The 14,550-nt window shown below is 52.6% G+C and overlaps 1 protein-coding gene across 1 annotated transcript in view; it reads right to left on the bottom strand.

The window, feature by feature from the left end:
* The window catches only part of LOC103710812 (ATP-dependent DNA helicase SRS2-like protein At4g25120), a 54,859-nt gene that overhangs the window by 23,270 nt on the left and 17,039 nt on the right, over positions 1-14,550 (bottom strand). The window contains exons 17-19 of the mRNA XM_026806127.2: positions 12,332-12,409; positions 10,679-10,882; positions 10,538-10,576 (exon numbers count right to left, since the gene is read on the bottom strand). Of these exons, the coding sequence (XP_026661928.2) occupies positions 10,538-10,576; positions 10,679-10,882; positions 12,332-12,409 (321 nt within the window). The remainder of the gene's footprint in view (positions 1-10,537; positions 10,577-10,678; positions 10,883-12,331; positions 12,410-14,550) is intronic.

Raw genomic sequence — 14,550 nt, 5'->3', positions numbered from 1 at the left:
CCACGATCCCCTGTAACAGCCGTACAAAGCGGAGCTCCACTACGCCCTGACATAGCCGTACCCAGCGCTGCCCCACGACGCCCTGTAACGACCATGTCAGTGGCAACCCCATCGCGCCACACGATGACCAATCCCCAAAAAAACCCCCCAGCCTGATATATATGCGGCTGGGGGGAAGGGGGAGGGTAAGCAAGATCTTCCAGAGTATCATCTTACCTGCTACCTCTCCTTCTCCTTCGATCTTCCCTAACTTGATCGTCGGAGGGCCCCCACTACCCCGGTGGTGGTGCGAGGCTTGCTTGCAGGTTTCCCGGCGGAAGGCGGAGCGCAACCAAAGCAATTCCAAGGGAACCCCGTTCACACCGCTGTGCCAATCGTTCTTGGTTTGAACCCCTAGCAACAGTTGGCGCTAGAAGGAGGGCACCTGGATCTCAGAGCGATCGTAATGGCACGGCGAGGTGGTCGTGGAGCTTCCAATGCTTCCGGTCGCGGGGCCTCTCGCGCCTCTGGCCGGAAGGCAGCTGCATCTCCAACACACTCTCAGCAACACTCCACCTCCCCACCGCCCGTTCAGACGGTCGAAGCCGCCCAGTTCGACCAGCTAACCCAGCAGGTTCGCACCCTCGCGGAGGCGGTGCAAAATCTGCAGGGTGCGATGTCCCGGGCACCGCAGCGGGCTCAGGAGCCGCCGCTGCCTGAGCGTTCGCCTGTCCTCCTCAACCCGCGCTCCTTCCTCTCCCATGGGGAGGAGCGCCGGCGCAAGGAGGATTCTCGAGCACGCTCCATTCTGCCGGGACCTTCCCACCGGAGCTGCGCGGGGTCCGAGAGGCGGGCCCGGGCGCGTTCCCAGACCCCCCAGTCCTCGAGGAACCCGCGCTCCAGTCGGTCCCCCTCTCGCCGCTCCTTGTCTCCCACCCACCAGTCGCGCTCCCTGGACCGGCGGGTGGACGATCTCCACCGACAACTCCAGGTCCTGAAGGGCCATTCCAAAGATCCCTTCGCCGACTTAGAGATCTCCTCCCAGCCGGCGCTTGCCTCGAGGATCCTGCGGACCCCGAATCCACCGGGGTTCAAAATGCCGGCGATCGAGCCCTATGACGGGGCGGCGGACCCGCGGGATCACGTCGAGAGTTTCAGGACCCTTATGCTCCTCCACGGAGCATCAGATCCCCTTCTCTGCAAGGCTTTCCCGGCAACCCTCCATGGCCCGGCGAGGGCGTGGTTCGCCGGGCTGGAGGCTGACTCAATCCGGTCCTTCAACCAGTTCACTCGCCTCTTCGTCACTCATCTCGCCGTCAGTAGCCGGCGGCGACTGGTCTCCGTCTCCCTCTTTGATGTCCGGCAAAACGAGGGAGAAAGCCTGCGGGATTATCTTACCCGCTTCAACAGGACTACGCTGGAGGTCCGGAGCCTGAGTCAGGAGGTAGCTCTTTCAGCCCTGAAGCGTGGCTTCCGGAAGGGCAGACTCACTTTCTCCCTGGACAAACGCCTGCCGCGGAGCTTCCCAGAGCTGTTGTCCCGGGCGAACCAGTATGCGGACGCCGAGGAGGCGGCCGCCCACCGGAGCAAGGAGGCCGCCGAGATACCTCCAAAGCTTGGGAAGAAAAGGCGGAAAGAGGCACGCCAGAGGAGGAGCCCGACGCCCCAGCGTCGGCGCAGAAGCCCGTCGCCGGCGAAGAACCACGGCGCCCCACGCCCTCGTTCTCCGCCCCGACGTTTCAACCGGTACACCCCTCTCCTGACTCTCCGGGCCAAGATCCTTATGGAGATCAAGGGGCGGGAGGACCTCCCGGCCCCGAGACAGATGCGGAAGATCCCTGGGAAGAGGCCCTCCCGGGCGTACTGTGAGTACCACCGAGACCACGGCCACGACACAGAAGACTGCTTCCAGCTTCGGGACGAGATCGAGGCTCTCATCCGCCGGGGGCGTCTCGGTCGATATGTGAGCGACCGACGTCCCCCCGCAGATCCGCGTCCGGCCGACCCGGCTCCTCCGGGGCCTCGGGAGCAGAATCGACCCGTTGCGGGCGTGATCCACACTATCACTGGGGGCTGCCCCCGGCCCGTGAGGAACGCAGGGGGCTCGACGGAGGCGTCAGGGGCGGCCGTCGCAAAGAGGCAGAGGGTCGGCAATGTAATCACTTTTTGTGATGAGGATGTAAAGGAGGTTCAGACCCCCCACGATGACGCCATGGTGATCTCCCTCACCATGGCAAACTATGATGTAAGGCGTGTTCTTGTGGATAGTGGAAGCTCAGCTGATATCTTGTTTTACGAGGCCTTCCAAAAGCTGGGCTTGTCCAGACAATTGTTGCACAAAATGTCCACCCCCCTCATAGGATTCACCGGTGACGTTGTCCCGGTGGAAGGTGTCGTTGAGCTGCCTGTGACTGCGGGCGTCGCACCCGCAGAAGCCACGGTGCGACTCGGGTTCTTGGTCGTCCGTGTTCCCTCGGCTTACAACGCTATCCTCGGACGACCCGGGCTGAACGCCCTTCGTGCGGTGGTCTCCACGTACCACTTGCTCATGCGGTTCCCCACGACGGTCGGGATCGGGGAGGTCCGAGGTGACCAACCGACCGCACGGCAATGTTTCTTAGCGACCCTCAAAGGGAAGAAGCCCGCAGAAGCCCTAAGCATCGAGTCCCTTGATGCCAGAGACGAGGTGGCCTTGCGGCAAGGGGAGCCGGCCGAGGGTGTGGTCAAAGTTCCCCTCGAGGAAGGCCGCCGGGACCGGGCGGTCCGGGTCGGCGCCAATCTCGACCCGGGAGCTCGGGCCCGGTTGGTGGAATTCCTCCGAGCCAATGCCGATGTATTTGCCTGGTCGGCGGCCGATGTACCTGGGATCGACCCGGAGGTCATCTCTCACGCCCTCAACGTCGACCCGACCCACCGGCCAGTGAAGCAGAAGAAGAGACACTGTGCCCCGGATCGGATCCGGGTGGTCGACCAGGAGGTAGACAAACTCTTGGAGGCAGGATTCATAAGGGAGGTGAGTTACCCCGAGTGGCTGGCAAATGTCGTACTTGTCCGGAAGGCGAGCGGGAAGTGGAGGATGTGCGTCGACTATACCGACCTGAACAAGGCGTGCCCTAAGGATAGCTTTCCGCTTCCGCGGATAGACCAACTGGTCGACGCGACTTCCGGACATCAGCTGCTGTCTTTCATGGACGCCTTCTCCGGTTACAACCAGATAATGATGGCCCCACAGGACGAGGAGAAAACTGCCTTTATAACAGACCGGGGGCGGTACTACTACAAGGTAATGCCCTTCGGTCTGAAGAATGCTGGCGCCACTTACCAGCGCCTCGTCAACAAAATCTTCAAAGAGCAAATCGGCCGGAACATGGAGGTGTACGTGGACGATATGCTGGTGAAGAGCCGCCAGGCAGACCAGCACATCGTGGATCTGGAGGAGACTTTCACCACCTTGCGGAAGTTTCGCATGAAGCTGAACCCAGCGAAGTGCGCCTTTGGCGCTTCGGCCGGGAGGTTCCTCGGTTTCATTGTCAACCAGCGGGGTATCGAAGCCAACCCGGACAAAATCAAGGCCATCCAAGGTATGTCCCCTCCGACCAAAGTGAAGGAGGTTCAGGAGCTCGCTGGAAGGGTCGCCGCGCTCGGACGATTTGTGGCAAAATCGGCCGAACGCTGCCAACCATTCTTCAAGGTGTTAAAACGCCCGAAAGACTTCCTCTGGACGGCCGAATGTCAAGCATCATTCGACCAGCTCAAGGAATACCTGGCGTCTCCTCCCCTGCTGTCCAAGCCGCAAGAAGGGGAGATGCTCTACCTCTATCTGGCGGTCTCCCCAACCGCGGTCAGTGCGGTGCTGGTTCGGGAAGAGGCAAAGCTCCAGAAGCCCGTGTACTACATCAGCCGGGTCCTACGGGATGCCGAGGCGCGGTATACGAAGGCTGAAAAGAGCGCCTTCGCGCTGCTGACCGCGACCAGGAGGCTCCGCCCCTATTTTCAGGCCGCATCCGCCTCGAAGAACGCGCGTATCGCGGCCGCTTAACTGGCACTCCTCGCAAGCAGCAACTGGCCGGTCCGATTTCCCAGGTAACGCCTCAATTAGCATTTAATGGCCTTCTGGTGTTCCCCAGGCGACGCTTCGAGAGGAGAAGAAACACGATCGCAGCTGGCCACGGAGAAACCCCGTCGAGCGGCAAGTGACAGGCGCGTGGCCAACGAGCGGAATTCTCCGAGGCTCGGCCCTCGGATGCCAGGCTAACCCGATGATCATCCCGGGAGCAGACTAGCCTGAAGCCCCGACCGGTCGCCTCGGCTTGCGCCAGCCTTGGCCGACCAACGAGCAGAATTCCCCGAGGCTCGGCCCTCGGATGCCAGGCTAACCCGATGATCATCCCGGGAGCAGACTAGCCTGAAGCCCCGACCGGTCGCCTCGGCTTGCGCCAGCCTTGGCCGACTAACGAGCGGAATTCCCCGAGGCTCGGCCCTCGGATGCCAGGCTAACCCGATGATCATCCCGGGAGCAGACTAGCCTGAAGCCCCGACCGGTCGCCTCGGCTTGCGCCAGCCTTGGCCGACCAACGAGCGGAATTCCCCAAGGCTCGGCCCTCGGATGCCAGGCTAACCCGATGATCATCCCGGAAGCAGACTAGCCTGAAGCCCCGACCGGTTGCCTCGGCTTGCGCCAGCCTTGGCCGACCAACGAGCGGAATTCTCCGAGGCTCGGCCCTCGGATGCCAGGCTAACCCGATGATCATCCCGGGAGCAGACTAGCCTGAAGCCCCGACCGGTCGCCTCGGCTTGCGCCAGCCTTGGCCGACCAACGAGCGGAATTCTCCGAGGCTCGGCCCTCAGATGCCAGGCTAACCCGATGATCATCCCGGGAGCAGACTAGCCTGAAGCCCCGACCGGTCGCCTCGGCTTGCGCCAGCCTTGGCCGACCAACGAGCGGAATTCCCCGAGGCTCGGCCCTCGGATGCCAGGCTAACCCGATGATCATCCCGGGAGCAGACTGGCCTGAAGCCCCGACCGGTCGCCTCGGCTTGCGCCAGCCTTGGCCGACCAACGAGCGGAATTCCCCGAGGCTCGGCCCTCGGATGCCAGGCTAACCCGATGATCATCCCGGGAGCAGACTAGCCTGAAGCCCCGACCGGTCGCCTCGGCTTGCACCAGCCTTGGCCGACCAACGAGCGGAATTCCCCGAGGCTCGGCCCTCGGATGCCAGGCTAACCCGATGATCATCCCGGGAGCAGACTAGCCTGAAGCCCCGACCGGTCGCCTCGGCTTGCGCCAGCCTTGGCCGACCAGCGGAAGAATTTCCTGAGGCCTAACCCTCGGATGCCTGGCCTAGCGCCGGAAGAATTTCCTGAGGCCTAACCCTCGGATGCCTGGCCTAGCGCCGGAAGAATTTCCTGAGGCCCAACTCTCGGATGCCTGGCCTAGCACCGGAAGAATTTTCTGAGGCCCAACCCTCGGATGCCTGGCCTAGCGCCGGAAGAATTTCCTGAGGCCTAACTCTCGGACGCCTGGCCTAGCGCCGGAAGAATTTCCTGAGGCCTAACCCTCGGATGCCTGGCCTAGCGCCGGAGGAACTTCAAGAGTCAGGAGTCGGCGAGACGCTACCAAGAGTTAAAAAGAGGAAGGACGAAAGTGAAATGAGGAAACACTTTGTTTGCATTAACTTTCGTTGCATCAGGGCCGAGACCCATACAACATGGCAAAACGCCAACATACAAAGAAAAGAACAAAGAAAAGTACAGAGAGTCAGCTTGGAGGAATCCCTGGGTCGGGAACGGCGAGCACGTCCGCAAAGGGTAGGGAGACGGTTGGAGAATCGGCAGGCAATGGCATCGGAGGGGAGTCGAGGAGGGAGACCCCACTCAGGTCAATTCCGAGGTATTTAGCGGACACCCTTGCCAGGCCTTCATCGAAGCCAAAGGCAAAGGAGTCGGACCCCGCGTCCGACATGTCACGGATGAACTCGGCGGACTGACGATAGGCCTGTACCGCCTGACGCCCGATTTCCGCGCTCTTCTCGGCCAGCGCCGCCTCCGCTCGCTCCGTAATCTGAGCTTTCGCTTCCATGACCTTCGCCACAATCCGGTTGTCCGCCTCGGAGGAGACCCTCAGCAGATCGGCCCGAGCCTCCATGTGCCTCGCCTCGGCAGCGACGCGAGCAGCCTCAGCCTCCTCCAGGCGCGAATGAAGCTCCTGGTTGCTCGCACGAGTCCCCTCCAAGGCCGACTCCAATTCGGCCAGCTTGGCTTCAAGAGATCGGGTTCGGTTGCGGGCGTTGTCGGCCGACTGCTGGGCCTTCTCCCACCTCTCCCGGAAGTCGGCAGCCTTCCGGGACTGCTTTTCGGCCCGCTCCTCCGCCTTCCTGATCTCGCTTTCGAGACCCGAGGCAACCTTGAGTTGCTCCTGAGCATCCAACAGTTGCCTCTCGAGGACGGCGAAGCCGAGTGCCCGCTCTTCGGCCACCTGGAGCCTCGTTTCGAGGTCCCTGGTCGTCCTCCCCGCCGCAGCCTGACCTCCCTCCTCTACAGCTTTCAGTCGGCTCTCGGTCCTCGCCAGAAGCCTCGCCTGTTCCTCGTGGCTCTCCTCCAGGCGGATCATGTACTGGGCGAGCTAAGAGATAGGAAAAATGAGAGCGTCAGACGGGGACCAACAGAGCCTATAAACGACGAAAGCGACCAAAAGAACACTCACCGACATGAGACAGACGCAGCTGGCAGCTCCGACTTCAGGGATGCTCATCTGCCGGACCTGCCTACGGTCCCTCTCTAGCAGCACCGTCTCGACGAGGTTTCGGGCGCCGGCGAAAGTGAAGGCCGACCCCGACTTCGCCCCGGAGCCGGACGGTGGTTCTGCAGCCTTACCCTTACCCATCGCTTGGGAGAGAGTCATGCCGACCGTGCGCGGGGCAGGGGCCGCGCCAGAGATCGACAGGGTCCCGCTCGGCCGGGGCCTCGGCGCGCCCCTCCTTCTCGTATCATCCGAAGCCGACCGAGTCGAAGGTCGGGCTGGGGACCGACTGCGTCCGACCCGACCGCCTCGGGCGCGCCCGGATGACACCTCCGGAAAAACGATAGTCTCATCACCGGAGGGCTGATACGGCGTCAACTGTCGGTCCGAGCCCGCGGCGTCCTCCTGATCGGTGGGCCCGGACCCGTCTGTCGGCGTCGGAGTCGCCTGCTGGCGGGGCTTCTTCGCCGGTGGGACCCCGCTCGGAGGAGTCCGTTTCTTCCTCCGGACCGCTTCCAGTAGGGACGCCCTACTAACAGCCATTGCCTTGTCCGACTGCATGACGTCGTCGATTTATGCAAAAAGGACGAGATGGTTAGAAACTGAGAAACCGATGGAAAGAAGAAAGGAAAGAGGAGAAAAGAGCTAAAAAAGAAGAAGTGGTGGCGGGCTCACGGTCGGCGGGGACCGAGCTCAGACCGACGTTCACCAAGGCATCCTCGGAAATAAGGCTAGCCACTGGGGGGAGCCGGCCCTCGGCAACCAACCCCCTCAAGACGGCGACGCCATCGGACTCCTCCCTCGACAACCTCGATAGGCCGATCGGGGACTTCGTCGGCGTCTCCCAGGTTGTCCCGATTCCCCAAGAGGGATCTACGTCGATGAAAAAGAAACGCTCCTTCCAGCCATGAATGGAGGAAGGAGCCTCCTTGACGAGGCCGCACCCTCGCCGCGCCGCAAAGCACCACCACCCTCTGTCCCGGGGGTGGCCGTTCAGGCCATAGCATTCCCAAAAGACGTTCAGGGTGGCGGGAACCTCGTGCATGCGGCAGAGAACCTGGAAGGCCGTCAGGGTACGCCATGAGTTCGGCACCAGTTGCGTCGGCGCCACTCTTAAACCTCGAAGCACCTGCACGACTAAGTCCGAGAGGGGAAAGCGGAACCCAGCCCGAAGGATGTCCTCATTGATGGCGACCTTCCCTGGAGGAGGATGGGACATCCTCTCCTCGGGCCCCGGGAGCGTAACGTTGCAGGTTTCGGGAAGGTGGTACCGGGCCACGAACCTATCTAGGTCTTCGGGGACCAGCTCCGACTGAATGCGGTCTGCTCTTACTTCGTCCATCCCTAACGGCCAGTGAATCTACGGTCAGGACGGGGTCAAGAGGGGAGAAGGGACCGGAACGACTGGGGTACACTAATACGAAATGAGAAAGTACGGAGGGCCCTAAATTGTAGAGTAGGGCAACTCACCGGAAGGGAAGGAAGAACGGCTCCGAGAGCGTCAAAGGAGGAGCGAACGAACAGTCCGACGGCAACGGCAGCAGCACAAGGGAGAAACTCGAGGATGCCTGTGAAGAGAAAGGCGGACGGGGGAGGGCCCCCGGTTAAATAGGCGGAAAGGCGGGTGACGCCTCGGTGACGCCAGAGGACGCCTGGCTGCCGAAGGTTCGTTCGCGCCCCAAAGGCGAATCGACGCCATTAAGGAAGGATGTCCGCCGAAATCCGCAGACCGCCAGATCAGCGACAACCGCCATACACCATAAAGAAGGCGGGGAGCTCGAAGCGCGCGCGCCTTTCCGAGGGATGGCGGCAATCTCGAAGCGTCACTCCCTTCACCCGTTCCCCTCCTGGTTCCAGGCTCGGAAGTGGAGGGCTACTGTTACGGGGGAACTTAGCCACCATGCCCCACGTGACCGGCACGCGCGCCCAGGAAGACTACGGCTGCCCCTTGATCCAGCAATCCGACCTCGGGTCGGATATCTTCGGCTCCGCAGCCCGACCCCGAGTCGGCTGCCCCTTGATCCAGCGATCCGACTCCGAGTCGGATATCTTCGGCTCCGCAGCCCGACCCCGAGTCGGCTGCCCCTTGATCCAGCAATCCGACCCCGAGTCGGCAATCTCTGACAACAACAGACTGTTCCCCTGAGGCACGCCGCGGCCCCCTGCTCCACTACTCCCTGCAACGGCCGTATCCGGCGCTGTTCCACGATCCCCTGTAACAGCCGTACAAAGCGGAGCTCCACTACGCCCTGACATAGCCGTACCCAGCGCTGCCCCACGACGCCCTGTAACGACCATGTCAGTGGCAACCCCATCGCGCCACACGATGACCAATCCCCAAAAAAACCCCCCAGCCTGATATATATGCGGCTGGGGGGAAGGGGGAGGGTAAGCAAGATCTTCCAGAGTATCATCTTACCTGCTACCTCTCCTTCTCCTTCGATCTTCCCTAACTTGATCGTCGGAGGGCCCCCACTACCCCGGTGGTGGTGCGAGGCTTGCTTGCAGGTTTCCCGGCGGAAGGCGGAGCGCAACCGAAGCAATTCCAAGGGAACCCCGTTCACACCGCTGTGCCAATCGTTCTTGGTTTGAACCCCCAGCAACAGAACCCAATTGTTGGAATCCTCTAAAAGACCCTACAACATATCGAAATTCTGATTCTAATTCTGTAATGGGACCATTTTTAATGATACTTGTGAGAATAGGAAGCTAATGCATTATGAATTATCTTTATTTCTAATGTTTGGCTGATATAGGATGATCATTTTTTAATCCTAACATGTCCAATTTGCAGATGGTGCCCTCAAATTTTCATTAGTGAAGTCAAAAGACGTAATTCAAAAAGGAAGAGCTCCAGACCATCTTAAACAGAAAGCAAAGCTGTCAAAAGCTTGGACAAGCACCAGTTGAAACTTGGAAGCTTAGGTACAAATGTATATTGCTACTAATGGTCCATATCAATTCCTATAGCTTTCATATGCACTGTTATTGGGCCAATAGCATGCACACTATGGAGGTATACTCTATCATGCTGATGAGTCATGACCTTCTCATGTGATGCGGATGAGCACTTTATTCCCTAGTAATGGCCCAGTGGCCCAACGTGTCAAGAAAGTGGTCACCAGTCAGGCACAAGCTCTAATTTTTTAGTATGATTTGCTGATTTGTTGGGTAAGATGTGCATTATAAATGCAACAGCTAGTTTGAGGATCAAAAAAATCTTATGAAAAGGAAATATTTATGTTATATAATTTCATATTTCTTTCATTCACGTAAATTTTGCATATTTTTCCACATTTATAATTCTATACCTGACATGTTTCCAGATAGCACAGTAAATCAAGATAAATAACATTCGAAACCTTCTAGTATGGCATCACAGTATAAAACTTCTCACTAGTAAATAAGTACCATCATCATGGAACACAAAGCCTGAATTTTATTTTCATGGGCTGACAAACACAGTTGGATATTCCTTAACCCCAATGCACCTTCATATGACAAACACAGCAGTTGGCAAGACACAGAAGAGTGAAATCACACAACAGCAGTATTGCATGTTCCTTAAATTTAAGAAACATGTTAATCTTAGGGATGACAATATTCTTTATGATGTAAACCCTATATGATAGCTTTCAAGGCAGACATTCTACTAGATATATCCACAAGAAATAGTACTAGTTTTCTTGTATTATCAAAACATTTTGGAAACTGTCCAAGTTATAATCTATGTGGACAGGTTACAAGAATAACCTTAAGTCCGAAAAAAAGAGAGTGATCTTTACAATAATTGAGTAACCATATTTGTTACAGGCCATACCTTCACGATAAAAACTGTATCCCATTCTAGACCTTTTGACTGCAAAAGAAAAGGCATGTTATCAATCTTTGAGGAAAAAAAGAATACTATCCCTATTGCAAAAAGAGCAGGAAATAATATGGCTACTTCAAGAAAATTAACCTGATGAATAGTAGTCAGTGTAACAGAGTTCTCATTTTCTCGCCTTCGAGACCGAAAGTTTTCAGTTTCTCTGATCGATATATAATCTATAAAAGCCTTAAGTATACTTGCACAGCCTTTCTCTTCAGTCTTACTCTTGTCTTCTGCATCAGCAAAATGTGCGGCCAAGAAAGCAGACACATCATCCATCAGGTGTTGAAGGACCTGCATAGCAACATTACACCAATTGGTATTACATAGCATCATATAAATTGCAAAGCCTATATCATATCAACAACAAACTTATAAATATCTTATTAAAAAACTTCAACCTTGAGTTGTTGTAAGCTTATGAAATGTTATAACTAAGATCTGTTCTAGCTGAAACATTTCCATTTTGACAAAATATTAAAACCTTACCTATTATTCACTTGTTACTCAAGTTAAATCAGCATCGTACATAACATGTCATATTTAAAATAACACATGATGCAGTTGCTGCCATTATGCAAGATTTGTGAATTGGCATCTGCCTATTATCACAATGCTCTCCGCTGTATTAGGTGGTATGATGGAGTAGCATCACGCATCATTTCAAATTTTCAGTATAGGTGATATGAGGCAGCAAAAGTCTAACTACACATATAGAGATCAATTTATCCAACATTAGTTTTCAGTCATCATTCAAGTGTATTAATTATTAGTTCCATACAAATAACATGATCTTGTTAAGGTGCTGCTAGATCATTGGTCAAGATATCATGTCATGCTGGTCCACAAGTACCGTGTACAAGATAGGGATACTTATCCCCATACAGAGCATTCTGATCCATCTCAGCGAATCTAGATCTGGACAGTGCTTGTCAATTGGATCAATGTGAATCAACACAAGCTCAATTTTGAGCCTTGCCACAAGTCTGGGAATGTGACTAGCACAGCATGGTACAGTGTGTACAATGCCAGCTTGTGACTAGGACAGCTGCAGCATGCAGTTTTTTTTAATTCGTTTCTTTAATCCAATTTAAAGAAAATCTATATTGATTTCTTGTTTAATTTTCTTTAAAAGACGTAATCATATGCAAGTTACAAGTTTAAGATAATTACTCAACACTATTGGAGTTGTATTTGTTTTGTGGATTAAGTGCCAATTGGCATGACATATACCACACCAATGTCTTACCGGTACATGATATTAGCATGGTACCTGCCACATTCCAGTATTTTGCTTGCTACCATGATAGTGCATACCAAACAGTGCCACTATAAGGCACAATGTGTGGCACTGGTTTGTAGGGCAGTAACACATGATATATTAATCCATAATTCATCCACTCAAATCAAGTTTAGGAGTTCGAATTATCTCTACTCGCCGCAAGGATGCAACTTTGGGTATGCAAGAAATACAGCTAACTTGCAAGTGTAGTGTCCATTTTTCCTTGTTGATGCGTCAGTTGAGCAAGACATGAAATATTATGTGTTCTCTTTTGAGGCGTGACCCAGCTATATTTTAATTCATATAGCAACATCCATAATCTATTTAGTTGGGGTATCAAAGGGGAAACATCGAATGTTGAAACAAAAAAATACAGAGCAAACAGCACGATAACATGTTACATATTAAAAAATATATATTTATTGAATGTGCAAAGCAGGCAAGCTTGTAGCATGACTTACAGATCTTATATCATTGTCTTCATTCAACAACTTCCCACCTTCCGCATCTACAACTGCACGTTGTTCAAGAAGGTATTTCTACAAAAAAGGTAACATTCTAAATTTGCAACAAGAAAAAATGATGACTTATATGAAATATCTTTTGGATGAGCACAATTGTTTTACTTCAGGACAATATACATGAGCACTGAAAAAAGTACATTATGTTTAACCCAATTTTTCAATAGAACAACAGAGTTCAGAAAGCCAAAATGACAGAAGTTATGCACATAACCACGGAAAAAAGGCAATTCTGCAAGAAAATATAGAAAAATGAGAGCAAGAACTTGACAATATCTGTATTGCATTACAAACAATGGGCCAAAAACAAGCAAAATGTTCTATGCAGTCATATGACATTGTACAAGGTGGTTGTTAATGGAGAGGATTGGTTAATGAAAACAATCCCAAATAATCTTACTTCATAGTTAAACTTTATTCTAGATTATGATACATTACATATGATGCCATGTAAGATGTCAAGTTCATAACCTACCAATTGGAAGCATAACAAAACAGAAATAACATATTATTGACAAAATGTTTAATAATGCAAGATCTGCGAAGCAGTGAAAAACTGATGCATTCAAAGCATGTACATGTATAGTTGATATATACTGTGCCAATTAACTACAGCAAGTGCATTATTGCCAGCATGAACTCGGTACGAGGGCACATACTTTGTATAGTTTGTGATAGCTTACATCATGTGTATTGTCCTGTAACAATCCATGACCTCACCCAAAATGGCTAGCCGGAAATTATTATTTGGGTTCCTTGATCTTGTATAAATACCCAAGATCTACCCAGCAAATAACCGATGTGGGACTAAACACACGCCCGCACGGGTCCTCACATACTCCCCCTGTTTAAGCCCTAACGTCCTTGTCAGGCTAAGGATTCACATCCATTTAAATCTATTCACAAACACCACGATCGGCCCGTGGTCAGCCCCAATAGATCCGTGTTGCAGTGTCTCCTAGCCCACATAAGTTATGGGCCGGGTCCGCTGTGATACTATTTAAGTTGTCATGCCTCCGACACGGGATCGCGAGCCGGGGTTCATGGCAACCGCCCCACACTCATAGGGAGCTCTCCCTACGAGCGTGCAAGGCATCTCAACATGATATCATAATTATGCAGCGGAATAATTAACTAATAATATGCAAACTTTATTTCTTTAACTAACACAACTAACAATGTCTCACACTTCTAACAATAGTCTAAGATAAAACATCAATTTAAATAAACCCTAATCTAAGATAACTTGTGCCTCTGTCCTTCTAGTTGCTCTCCCATAGTGTAAAACTCCGGATCAAGCTAGTTCTTCGGGTCTATAAAAATAGTAAAAAATCGTATAATGAGCTAGACAGCCTAGTAAGCAATGAACACTCCAACTAGATAAATCATGCAATAATATGTTTGTGATTAGATTTGAATGGATTTGAACCCTTAGTCTGACGAGGATGTCAGGCTTGAACGGAGGGAGTATGTGGGGACCCGTGCAAGCATGTATTTAGTCCCACATTGGTTATTCGCTGGGTAGATCTTGAGTACTTATACAGGATCAAGGAACCCAAATAATACCTTCCGGCTAGCCGTTTTGGGTGAGGTCCTGGGTTGTTATATGTCCTATATCAATATGTATCAAAGAAATATGCAATAGTACAAATTATATGCAGTGATTCTTTAAGCCCATGCTTGAATAAAATGAACCACCTTATTTCACTTCAAGCTAATCTATTACTACTCTTTGCTTTTGTTTCCTAGTTACATGTATTGAAATATTAGAAGGTGTGGTCTATAAATTAGACATAATAACAAATCAAGATTATTATTCAACATTGAAGCTAAGGTTATAATCAAGATAAATCATATTAATATAAGCTTTATATGGCACTGCTACTGCACAAGCTTTCCAGAGTACCAACAACAATGTGCAAGTAGCTACAATCTTTTTTATTGTGAAATTATAGTTTACATGTTGATTCATACTTTTCACCTAAATTTTAAAATATATTTGTCTTCTTTAATGTGTAAGCATAACTGACAATGTTAGTTGTTTGATATTAACTAGAACTATGTGATGTCCGTGTTAAACAATCATAGAACTTATATCTAGGAGAGTTTAATTCATAGATTCCTATAAAATAATTAAAAGTTGCTGATTTATATAAAAA

This window comes from Phoenix dactylifera, chromosome 2 (genome assembly GCF_009389715.1).
Source record: "Phoenix dactylifera cultivar Barhee BC4 chromosome 2, palm_55x_up_171113_PBpolish2nd_filt_p, whole genome shotgun sequence".
NCBI lineage: Eukaryota > Viridiplantae > Streptophyta > Magnoliopsida > Arecales > Arecaceae > Phoenix > Phoenix dactylifera.
The sequence above is the reverse complement of the archived record's forward strand: the minus strand, read 5'-3'. Positions and strand labels throughout refer to the sequence as shown.